This window comes from Palaemon carinicauda, chromosome 23 (genome assembly GCF_036898095.1).
Source record: "Palaemon carinicauda isolate YSFRI2023 chromosome 23, ASM3689809v2, whole genome shotgun sequence".
NCBI classification, from domain to species: Eukaryota; Metazoa; Arthropoda; class Malacostraca; order Decapoda; family Palaemonidae; genus Palaemon; species Palaemon carinicauda.
The window spans coordinates 60,700,093-60,713,123 of record NC_090747.1 but is presented as its reverse complement, the minus strand read 5'-3'; the positions used below and the strand labels follow the sequence as shown (position 1 = coordinate 60,713,123).

General features: G+C 42.5%; 1 protein-coding gene across 6 annotated transcripts in view; it reads left to right on the top strand.

Moving 5' to 3' along the window:
• LOC137617116 (oviduct-specific glycoprotein-like) overlaps nucleotides 1-13,031 on the top strand; it is a 67,009-nt gene that overhangs the window by 50,397 nt on the left and 3,581 nt on the right. For 3 of the 6 annotated variants that reach the window (XM_068346961.1, XM_068346958.1, XM_068346959.1), the window contains 5 exons: nucleotides 451-687; nucleotides 1,720-1,911; nucleotides 3,174-3,395; nucleotides 11,057-11,275; nucleotides 12,383-12,628. In XM_068346961.1, coding sequence (XP_068203062.1) covers nucleotides 451-687; nucleotides 1,720-1,911; nucleotides 3,174-3,395; nucleotides 11,057-11,275; nucleotides 12,383-12,628 — 1,116 coding nt within the window. The remainder of the gene's footprint in view (nucleotides 1-450; nucleotides 688-1,719; nucleotides 1,912-3,173; nucleotides 3,396-11,056; nucleotides 11,276-12,382; nucleotides 12,629-13,031) is intronic. The other 3 variants (XM_068346960.1, XM_068346963.1, XM_068346962.1) reach the window with 3 other exon arrangements.

Below are 13,031 nucleotides of genomic sequence, written 5' to 3'. Positions count from 1 at the left end.
AATCTCATTTTTTAATTTCTTTAGTTTCATATCCTTAATGTTTTAATTGTTTATCAAATTTATTTTTTTAAAGATTCTACAATGTATACAGAACTCACACGTATGTACATACACACACACACACACAGTGACTATGTAATGTGTTTTTATATGTATGTAAGCATAGATAGATAAATTACATATATATCTATTTATATATTCATATATATATATATATATATATATATATATATATATATATATATATATATATATATATATATATATATATATATATATATATAGCATAAATAGAGTGATTGATATATTTAGTGTCAAGATAATAAGCGTCACTTTCATTCTTACTCTTAGTATTATTTGAAATGTCTTAACACAATACTGTACATCTTCATAAGAAAACACAAATACAAATCATAGAGTATTTGAATGTCCTTCACTTTCTCCTTATAGGCCGATCTTCAGCAACAACGGACAACAGTCTGACCAAAACACAGTGTCTAATTCAGGGTCACAGTTCGTCACATCTCCTCCTCCGGTATCTTCTTCAACCAGCTTTGGCTTCCCCACCACATCCCGGTTTTCTTCCAAACCGGGAGGGACAGGAAATCTGGGATCGAGTGGCTCCGGGGTTGGTGCTGGAGTTGGCTCCGGACAAACAACGAGGTCGCCTTATGTTTGGCAGTCATGGTAAGATATAGAAATAATGTTATGTTTTATCATCTTTAATACTGGCTTAAATATGATAAATATTGCCCAATTCTACTTTTGATGTCTATTGACTCCTACAAACCTTAGGAGTCAGGAATGAAAGTCAGATATCTTGTTCTGGGCTATATTTGTTCCTACACAAATGCAAACCCTTCTCTCTTTACTACTGATACATGTTTTCAGCATAGCTGGAATCTAGCCATAAACTTTTGCACAAAGTGTGAACGACCCTCCGTCAGTTAGTGGGAGTAGTGGTTGGTAGACCGGCCACCCCGCTTAAACATTCGCCTAAAGATAGATGTCACTTTTGTTTTTGACTCGGTAGAGTGAAGATGTGCTGTCTTCTTCTCCTGTTAATCCTTAGAATCTTGCCTGGATGTTAAACTTTACTTTTCTCTCTTTAACTCTATGCAGGTGTGTCTGGTCTTAAGAGGATTGTGACTCAGTCCGTTGTGGAGACAGATTCTCACCAACTTTTCCCTGCGTTCAGACGACACTCCTGTGACGAGTGTCATGAGTGGCCGTCCTCCCAATGGGCATTGGTCGCAGGTACAGTAGGAGACAGAAGAAGAAGTCTAAAAGGGACTCTTCTCCCTAGGGGTCTTCCTCGAGGTCGAATAAACCCCGATTTCTTTCTCAGGCTCCTCATATCTCCACATTGACTCTGCTCATTCAGCTTCCTCTGGCAGACATTTTAGCAAGAACCTGTGGACAACCTTCAGGCTCAGAGTTTCCCGTCGCTTCCCCTAGTGAAGCAACGCCACCCACAGCCCATGGGGTGTCAAGCTCTCTTGACGCTTTCGTCATTTTTGGCCTTCCTTGGGGCTTTAGGTTTCCCCAGTCACCAATCTACAATGGCCAGCTTGGTAATGAAAACTGGCCAAACCCCACACATGAACAAGGACTTTTCTAAGGCCGTTGTCCTACAGTGGACTAGAAACTGCTGCATTTGTTGTAGTTTATATATTTATACATACATACACACATTAATGTTTATTGTCCTCATTTCAGGCCTATCTTCAGTAATGCTCAACCGGACAACAATAACGTCCAATCTAACACAGGGTCGCAGTTTGTCTCTCCCCCATCAGTTTCCTCCTCCACTTCTCTGTTCTCCAACAATGTAGGAGGAACGACGAACAAAGTGTCAGGCACATCTGTCCCTGGGCAGACCAACAAACAATACTATGATTGGCAGTCATGGTAAGTCTTTAGACTCTTTAAATATTAAAGCCACACTTCTTTGGTAGTGCCATAGCCTCTGTACCATGGTCTTCCACTGTCGGGTTAGAGTTCTCTTGCTTGAAGGTACACTTGGGCACACTATTATATCTTATTACTCTTCCTCTTGTTTTAAAGTTTTTATTGTTTATATATGAAAGATATTTTAATATTGTAAAGGTTCTTGAAATATTTTTTTTTAATTTTTCATTGCTTCACTTGTAGGTTATTTATTTCCTTGTTTCCTTTCCTCTCATCTAAGGGCTATTTTTGCCTGCTAGAGCCCTTGGGCTTATAGTATATTGCTTTTCTAACTAGGGCTTTAGCTTTGATAATAATATTAATAATAATAATAATAATAATAATAAAAATAATAATAATAATAATATCTTAGGGCTTGAAATCGAAATAGTGAATCGGGTAAACTATAGTCTTCTCTTGATCTCATTTATCCGTTCTTTAGTATCATATCTTTAATATTGTAATTGTTTATCAAATTGCTTTTTTTAATGATTCTACAATCTATTGTACCACTTCCTATTGGCATATTGGAAACATCCTTGCATGGCAATCTGAGGGAATGGCGTTCAAGTCCTACTCAGTCTCGATAGTTTCTTGTAGTGTCTGCAACCTCACCATCCTTGTGAGCTAAGGTTTGGGGAGAGTCTATAGGTCTACTTGCTGAGTTATCAGCAGCCATTGTCTGGCCTTTCCTGGTCCTATCTTGGGTGGAGAGGGGCTTGGGTGCTGATCATATACATGATCAGTCTTTCGGGCATTGTCGTCCTAGCTAGGGCACTGTCAGTGTCCCTTGCCTCTGCTATTCATGAGTGGCCTTTAGAACCTTTAAACCATGCTTATACAACTACTAAAATTAATAATGATATTAATCATATGTATATATTTTGTATTTGAGTTATTTATCAATCTTTTGTATTCTCGGAAAAGTAACATTCTTTGGAAATATTAAAGTTTAGGGAGTTCTTTTGTATGTGCTTAGTTTGGCTAGAGTTTTCCTTTGATTAAAAGCACTGGCATGAACTATTATATTATCACTGTTACTTCCACTACATTATCATTATGATTTTTATCATTGTTATGTTTATTATCAAGATAATAAATATCACTTTAATTCTTATCCTTAGTATTATTTGAAATGTCCTAACACAATACTGTACATCTTCATAAGAAAACACAAATTCAAATCATAGAGTATTTGAATGTCCTTCACTTTCTCCTTATAGGCCGATCTTCAACAATGGACAACAGTCTAACCAGAACACAGTTCCTAATTCAGGGTCACAGTTTGTCACATCTCCTCCTCTGGTATCTTCTTCAACCAGCTTTAGCTTCCCCACCACATCCCGGTTTTCTTCCAAACCGGGAGGAACAGGAAATCTGGGATCAAGTGGCTCCGGGGTTGGTTCCGGACAAACAACGAGGTCCCCTTATGTTTGGCAGTCATGGTAAGATGTAAAAATAATGTAATGTTTTGTCATCTTTAATACTAGCTTAAATGTAATAAATATTGCCCACTTCTACTTTTGATGTCTATTGACTCCTACAGACCTTAGGAGTCTGGAATGAAAGTCAGATATCTTTTTCTGGGCTATATTTGTTCCTACCCGAATGCTAACCCTCTGTAGCTGGAATCTAGCCAAAAACTTTTTAGGTGTCACAACCCTCCACTAGTTAACTGGGGTAGTGGTGGTTAGACCGGCCACCCCGCTCACAGACTCGCCCAGTAATGTATGTCACTTGTTTTTGGCTTGGTAGAGTGAACAAGTGCTGTCTCACTCTCCTGCTAACCCTTAGAATCTTATCTTACCTGGCTGTAAAACTTAACCTTTCTCTTTTTCTCTTTGTAGGTGTATCTGGTTTTACGAGGATTGCGACTATGCAGGTTTGCCCTCGCATAGTTCATGTCCGTTGTGGAAACGGATTCTCACCGACTTTGCGTTGCGTGCAGACGTCCCTCCTGCACGCAGGCTTCTCCCTGTGAAGAGTGTCGGGAGTAGCCATCCTCCCACTGGGAGCGGTATGGTAGGCAATGGAAGAAGTCTAAAAGGGAATTCGTACTCTCCCTGCTGTTTCTGCTTGTTCGGCCTCCTCTGGCGGGCATTCGAGCAATAGTAATATCCATTTAACCTGTGGACAACCTTCTAGCACGGAGGACCCCGTCGCTTCCCTTAGTGAAGCGGCGGCACCCACCACCCATGGGGAGTCCAGCTCTCTTGACACCTTACATCATTTTTGGCCTTCCTTGGGGCTTTTGGATTCCCCAACGAAGGAATGGCTTTTGGAGACACTGACACTTGGGGTACTGCAAGAGTGCAAAGCTGCCTCCACAGGGTTTGGTACCAACCTTCCCCACCGAGCCTCTGTAGGGGAGTCCCTCCTAGTAGGTCTCGTTTCCTAAACTGACAATTCCTATGCAGCTCCTCTCCAATTGTAGGAGTTGCAGGCGGGTTCTCCCCGAAGTTCCAGCCAAGCGTGCAAACGCCATTGGGTAAGTGCTCACATACAGCTTGCTCGGCAGGAGAAACCTGGTGTTCCTTTCACCCTACGAGGATGGTTGCCCATCTCGCCAAAGTGAGAGGGCTTCCTCGCTTTAGTGGTCCTCCCCTCAAGTATATCATAAGCAAGTGTGTGATTCATCACTACTTCACTCTAGCTCTTTGGAGCGACCTGGTGATTGTGGCAGCCGACTCCCCATAGTCGCAGCCCCTTTTCACCATGCTGCCAAGGCACCATAAGTTTGCGAGTCTCACAAACGCTAGACCCTCTCCGGCATTGCCTGGATCACGTTCCCTCTCAGCACACATTCACTTTTAAGCCAACTTTGCCTTGCTCGTCACCATATGAGTGAGTACGCCCTGCTTTCGGATCGCAAAAGGCAACGATTGAACCACCTGCAAGTGCTATTGCTAGTGATTGTGGACGTTTTTGCAATACGTCAGCTCACGAACGAGTAGTTCCTGGTTTCAGAGCAGAGACTAGTACTCAGATCCACACTCGGCAACCTCGCTTGCACATGGGTGGTGTGCGAGTTCTGCTCCTGAAGGAGTTCTGCTCACTTCTCCGAATGCTAGTGATGCACACATATTTTGGCACCCACTCAGAAAGATGGTTCTTAGTGACCAGCGTGCACGTAAACACCGCTTGCTAAGAGCTCTTGCAGCCGTCCCTTCGTTTGTGAAGGACGCGCTATGGTTTAAAGAGCTTGTGAAGGCCGTAAAGCAGGCTGTCACCAACCCTGCTCCAGCGCTGTCATCAGGGGACTTCCACCAACCCGTACAGATTCCCCTCCTGGTTTTAGAATCTCTCTCTGGAGTTCCAGCGAGCCCACCTATGGACCCTAGGTGCAGGAGTACTGTCTCTAAGTATGTTCCTCCTCCACCCTCATTGTCTCCTTTGCCTCTAGGTCACTCATTTAGATGCCAATGGTATCTAGACTTCAAGGCTGCCCATAAAAATCCTGATTCCTGTGGGAAAGACTATGTGTTTTCTTATTTAAAGTGACCAAGAAACAAAGGAGACCAAAGCAGGAGATGAGAACCAGCAGGGGTTCGAGGTCTCCGAGAGAGCTGTGTCGCCAGTTGAGTTGACGAGTACAGTACCAACCGCTCCCACCCACAGAGCCCACACCTGCCCATGTGGTGCTTCTGCAGGCTTTGCAGCCAACGAGGGCTACTTAAAAGGAGGCTTTCAGTCTTCTAGCCTTCACGGCTAAGACCCGGGAGCAGAAGGATACGAAAACCCTATTAAAAAATCTGGGCTTCAAAAGTTCTCGAGGTCCCACAGTGACGGAAGGGCGCTCTCGGTGCGGTACCTATCTCGTCGTTGCCCACCGCACAGAACCTCCCCTTTAGGCCTCGTTCCTCTGTCAGGGTAGTACAGTAGTTGACATACCTAACCCAACCCATGCTCCCATGGGTGCAAGTCTGGAGTTAGACGAGTCAAAAGACGAAGAATCCGACAACTTGGGTGGTGTGCTACCGCTGCCAGCTAGCCCAAAACATCTACCACTGATCAGACAGAGTCAGACCATTCCTTTATGCAGGTCTTGGCTTTCATATGGAAAACCAATGGATTTGCTGATCCATCGTAGTCCCCTCCTGAAGAGAAGGACAAGGTCCTCGATTTCTTCTGGAAAGACTAGGGTTGGTGAAGGGGGCCAGAAATAAAGTAATTTCCCAAATTGCATGGACAAGTAACTTACTCAGGGCTAGCAACTCGTCATGTTTACTTCCTGTGCCATTTGTCCGGCAAAAGGAAGTAGTATGACATCCTTCACAATGATCTCTCGTCACTGCCACTAGACCTAACAGTCTTAGCATTGGCACACCATATGCCCATGGGCAAGTTGGCAGCACAACAGGTGACATCTCCAGGTGCAGAACCCGTGAACATGGAGCGGGTTACGAAGGTATCTTTGCAGGCCAGTTTGTGGATCGACTACTAGTCTAACTTGGTTGGTTATCTGATCGCCAATGAGGATTTGGCAAATCCAGATAAAAAGAAGACAGTGAATGCCGTTTTACTTTCTGAAGCGAAAACGGTTGAGTTTCTCACTCACAACGCAGCCAATCAGCGAGTGAATTGGATCTTGAAACGGCAAAACTCTGTTGTTTCAAAGTTCCTAAGGCAGGTGCTGAAGAGAGAAGCGCCCAAGTTACACAACTCGTCAGTGGAGGGTCTTTCCTTGTTCAGCTTGGAAGATATTGACATGGTTGCAGAGCGCTGGAGCAAAGCAAATTAAGACTCTCCTCTACCGGGTGGTGACATCTCGCCCCAACTCTTCGGTGCCGTCTGCACCAAGGTGGTCCCCTATTCAAAGACAAGGGCAAAAGAATGTGTCAGTTGCTTCAACACAATCTAATGCTAAGAAGCAGAACCCTAAGCAGCCCTTTCCTGGTAAAGCGCTATGGGCGGAGAAGAAAGAGGTGGAAGAAGTGGCCGCTCCTGCTATGGGGAACATTCCTTATTCCAGACCATCAGTGGGAGGATGCCTGAAGCACCGCTGGCAGAGATGGAAAATCCTTAGGGCCAAACCCTGGACGGTCTTAATCCTCTAGGCAGGGAACCATGTCCCATTCACTCTCTCTCATCCTTCTTTGACACAACATCCAGTGATGTCATACTGTATTCCTTTGAGAAGGGATCAGCGAAGGATCTCACCTTTCAGGCAGAAATCCAGACCATGTTGGAGAAAGGGGCTCTTGAAGAGGTCCTCGATGGGTCCCCATGCTGCTACAGTCAACTCTTTCTAGTAGAAAAGGTGTCTGGAAGCTGGAGATCAGTCATCGATCTCTCCTTTCTGAACGAGTTTGCCCATCAGACTCTGTTCAAGATGAAGACTGCAGAAATGGTCAGATAGGCTGTTAGATTGAAGGACTTCATGATCACACTGGATATCAAAGACGATTACTTTCAGATCTCGATCCATCCATGAAGGAGGTACTTACGATTCATCCTACACGAGAGTGTTTACCAGTTTCAGATCTGTGCTTTGGCCTGTCCACAGCCCCTCAAATGTTCACTTTAGTTTCAACCTGGGCCCATGCCAATGGCATTTGTCTTCGTTATCTGGACGATTGCTTGATTCTCGCAGACGCAGTGGGAACCCAGGGCTTCTCATTTTTTGTCCCAATCAGGTGATTGTTATAAACTTCGAGAAGTCTTCTTCAACCTTCACAGAAACTGGTATACCTTGCGATGCAAATAAACACCCCAAAATGAAATTTTTTTCCATACCGATGCATTATAGAGGCTCAAGGAAGCAGCTCAACCTTTCCTTATGCAAGATTAGCTGCAAGCACACCTGTGGCTATGTCAATTGGGCGACCTGACCTCCCTGGAGCATCTGGTGCCCAAAGGCTGTTTTCCTATTCGGTCTCTCCAGTGGCAACTGAAGACCTTTTGGTCTCAGCACAAAGACCCTTCAGACAATCAGGTTCCGGTACGGCCGGAAGTAAAGAGAGACTTGAGTTGAGGGGTAGCAGATACTAACCTCCTCAAGGGAGTAGATCTCTCTCCTCCCCCGGATTTGATGCTCTTCACTGATGCGTCAGAAGAAGGGTAAGGGCTCGCCTATTGTACCATGGCCTCCAGGCTATGGTCTGATTCCAACCGACAGTGCCACATAAACCTCCTGGAGAGGAAGGCAGCCTTTCTGGCCCTCAAACACTTCCAACAGCTTTCAGGTCACTCTGTAGTGTTGACGAGCAATAACACGATGCTAGTAGCGCATCTAAACAAGCAAGGAGATATTTTTTCATTGCTGCTTTGTCATCTAGCTGTAGAAACTCTGCGCTTGAGGTAAGGCAAGTTGATCTCTCTGTCAGCCAGGTTTAATCAGGGCAAGAAGAACTGATCAGGAAGACTCGGATATTTGGCTCTGAATGGTCTTTACATTCCCTGATAATCAACAAAATTCTGACTTGGTGGGGTTTGCCGATAATAGACCTGTTCGCAAAGTCTTTCAACCGGAAACTTCTGGTGTACTGTTCAACAGTACCAGATCCAGGCATTTCTACAAGATGCCTTCTAACATCCGTGGAACAACCTAGATGTCTACGCGTTCCCTACTTCTGTCTAATGAGTTGAGTTCTCAATAAGGTGAGGGCATCTCAAAATCTGTCAATGACCATGATAACTCCAATATGGCAGCAAGCAGAATGGTATCCAGACCTTCTACTTCTAACTTCTACTTACAAAGTTACTGAGAGAGTCACGACGAATATGATGTCTGCATGAATTTGGCAGGTCATTGACCATGCAGCAAATTCTGGCTGTCCTCAACATGACCATAGACCCAGACCTCACGTCGTTAGAGGCGCAAATATGTCCCTAGCATGTAAGAGAAACTTCTCTGTGGTGCATACAAGCAAGTGTCCGGCAACATCAGACTACCTTAACCACCCACTACTAGCAAGATGTAATGCACAAGAACCTGGATACTTTTTCTCTGGGTCCTGAGGTGGCCAATAAACAAGTGATACAAGCTATCTCAGCTCTCTTTTAGGACAAGTAGCAGAAGGTCGAGGGCAGACGTTACCCGGTGTTAGTCTGCTATGAATGGACAGAATGACTGGTCTTTCCTTCCTTCGTCTTTCCCTCTCTCGGGGCACAGCATCTAGAGGACTCGGCAAACTGGTCTACTCCGACTGTAGGTAACAGCCATTTCCTTTCGTGTGGTCTGAAATATTTGATATACAGTGATACCTCGGTACTCGACCATAATCCGTTCGAGATCCGTGTTCGACCTCCGATTTGTTCGAGTACCGAATTTTTTTTCCCCATAAGAAATAATGGTATATATTCTATTCCGTTCCCAAGCACTCGAACAGGCCCAAAATATTAATAAAACGTGTACCTAAACAACAATAATTATCTAAATGTGTATGAAATTGGTCAGAAAATCCTATAAAACAATTTTAAACCATTTACTGTACTAAAATAAAACAATTTTAAACCATTTTCTGTACTGTAGTGAACATACCTTTGAGCAGCGGTTCGATGGCATACAGGGATGGATGTGGAGAGGATGGAAGGGGGAGGTTACTGCTTGGAAGGAGAGTCCCCTTCCATGATGTGGCGGGGTAGTTCTCCTTCAGGAGTTGTTTCTCTCTCCAATGAAAGGGTGGGCAGATCTATTTCAGGGGTTTCTTCTCTTCTTTGTCTCTTCTTTGGAGGAGAAACAGGCTTTGATGTAGCAGCTTTCTTTTCTTTTGTGAAAAACTGGTCTATTGTTAATTGTTTCTTCCTCCTCTGCAGTATTCTTCGAAAATGATGAATACCTGTTCTATTACGAATACCTGTTCTATTACGAAACTTTTCAAACCAACCCCTGCTCGCTTTAAATGTAAATGAATCACTTTCACTGGTACTCGGACTTTTCTTCACTAATTCTTCATAGATATGCAACGCTTTTTCACAAATGAACGCTTCACTAACACTTTCCCCGGCCAACTGTTTTTCTTTAATAAATATTAAAAGCAACTTTTCCATCTCCTCAATCACTTGTGGCCTTTGCTTAGTTACCGCCGTAACTCCCGTTGCAACATTCGCCTTCTTAATCATTTCTTTATGCTTTAAAAACGTAGAAATGGTCGACTTCGCCATTCCGTATTCTACCGCTAAATCGGACACTCGTACACCATTCTCATATTTCGCTATAATTTCCTTCTTCAACTCGATCGTTGTTCGCACTGTTTTCCTCTTCTCCTTCCCCTTAACACTCATTACTTTCTTGGGACTCATTATGAAAGCTAAAAAAGCAATTAAAAGCACTGAAAATCACTAAATCACAACGAATGCTGATCGCGCATTGTCTGAGTGACGCTCTCGAGAGAACTGATGCTTCCCGAACAAGCGAGAGTGGCCGAGATGGCGCGATCATCACAAAGCCCATGCGGTCGTCACGTGTTCGGCTGGTCGAGTACCGAATTTTTGGTCGAGCACCGCAGCAAAAATTTCTCGAAAATTTTGGTCGAACTCCGAATTGTTCGAGTATAGAGTCGTTCGACTACCGAGGTATCACTGTATTTTGTTATGTCCCTGTTCTCCCTGCGAGGGGGATTTGGACAATGTCTAGGTTTAAGTATGAAGTGTTAATTACTCTTTAGTCTTACCTAGTCAATTCACAGTGCTTCTTTCCTACTCATTCACCATGATTGTCCTGGCCGTCAACGCCGCTCTTTTTTTACGCTCTAACAAACTCAGAGCTGTAACCCTAGAGAAGTTTCCCAGCTAGTTGGGGTTTGGACTTCCATCCACCTAAGGACGAGTCTCCATAGTAACGAATGAAGGGTTTATATTTGTGTAGGAACAAATGGAAAAATTTCAAGTAATTTGTATTTGTTCTAAATATACAGACCTGAGCTCTTTACTCATACTTATCCTGTCATCACCTATCCCCCAAGAAGTCCTGCCTGCAATCAAAAGTGATGTATATCACTAGGTGAGTGTGTGAGTGGGGTAACCGGTTCATGCCCCGCTACCTTTGCTATGTAGCGAAGGGTCGTTGACACCTCGCGTAAACGTTTATGGCTAAATTCCAGTTACTGTATGCTAAAAACATATGTCCATTTGAATTTTTTCTTTTCCCTTTCTCATTCAACAGGCCAATCTTCAATGACTCACCAGGTAATGACCAAAATAAATTACCCAGTACAGGAGCTTCATCGTCCGTTACTACTCCGTCCACAACTAGTACAAAGGTTCCTTTTTCATCTACGTCCCGATTCTCCTTCAAGACTCAGGGAACTACGACCAAGCGACCGAATGTATTTGGAGGTGGCTTTTCACAAACCACCAAACCACCATATGACTGGCTTTCATGGTAATATTTTCCTTGCGCATGATTTTATTACTGATGAATATAAATGAATAAATTCATACTATACCATTGACTATGGATGGTTACTTTGATAGAAGTACGCAGTACTGTAATAGGGTAGAGTTCTCTTGCTTGAGGCTACACTCAGGCACACTATTCCATCTTATTTTTTCTTCTTGTTTATTCAAAGTTTTTATAGTTTATATATGAAAGATTTGTTTTAATGTTGTTATTTCTCTAAAATATTTTATTCTAATTGTTAATTACTTTTTTTGTAGCTTAGCAAGTAATAATAATAATAATAATAATAATAATAATAATAATAATAATAATAAAATAGTTGATAACCACTTTCGTGATTCTGTGTAAGTAATGAAAACCCAGTTGATATTCTTCTTCAAACTCAAAACTTTTCTTTCAATTTCAGCTACTTAGAATTTACTTTGTCGTTCATCTTGATTACCAAGAAAAGATGTTTATGGTTATTTGTAGATAAAAGAAAATAAAGATACTTTTATGCTTATTTAAAGAAAGTTATTTGGTAATTTGTATTGTACTGTACTTGAATTTTCTTTTACGTTAAAACCTGTAGGATTATGGTAGGAATCCTTAAGCATTTTGTAAACGGAAACCTTCTTGTTCACAGTAAATAATATTAAAACTATTATTTGTGTTGCAGATATAGGTAGAGTAATTCTGAGTGGCTTTTATTAATCCAAAAAATAAATTTCTTTTAGGAACATTGGAAGAGAAACACATCTATAGATTTAGTGAAAATGAGCTTTGAATTTTTTTGTTATAAGGGATTTTTAAATTGAGGTTTCACTGAATCCCACTGATTTTTACCACCAATTGTATTCCTAATAGCACATTGAAAGCATTGACATCTGTATGTTATACTCATTTCTACTTTTGGTCTCTTTCTACTTGGCTTGTCACCTTCTTTAACAATATGATGCTTTAGTTTTTACCCCTAAAAAACATTCAAATCCAGTCCTATGAGCTCATATATTTCTGACAGGCCAGGGTAAATAAATATACTTTATGATAATGTTAAGCTTTCATGGAAAAAAATCTGTCTCTAACCTCTTCGTTTTTTTAATTTCACAGGCCAGTCTTCAGCAATTCCCCTGAGAACACACGCAATTCCATATCGTCTAATAGCATAAGAACAAATTCCTTTACCACCACCGTAAAACCAGTCTCTTCCTTCGCAAACTTTCCTTCCCTGAGATCCAAATTTTCATCCGTATCTTCCGCTGCATCGTGGTTTGCCGACTGCAAGTCTGTGGGCTTCGCTCCTGATCCCACATCCTGTAATGCTTTTTATAGATGCACTGACCATCACGCTTACAGGTACGTTATATTTGTATCTTAACCCTTTTACCCCCAGGCTATTTGGAAATTTCCAACCCTTAACCCCCAGGGGGTTATTTTTTCCCCAGCACATTTTGCAGTATATTTTTTTTTAATTGCTCTAACAGCCTTAATCTTTGTCATAGAGAGGTCAGGTTGGTTTCATTCTCTTGGAAAATGCCTGAATTTTCTCAAAAAATTATTAAAAATATGAAAAAAAAATTTTTTATAGCATTTTTTTGCAAGGACGTACCATTACGTCCATGGGGGTAAAGGGATGGCTTTTGTGAAAAGTACCAGTACGTCCTTTGGGGGTAAAAGGGTTAAGGGTTGTGGCGGCCTATTGGAAACGTCCCCTGCCTGGCGATCAGCCAGACTGAGGTTCAAGTTCCACTCAAGCCCG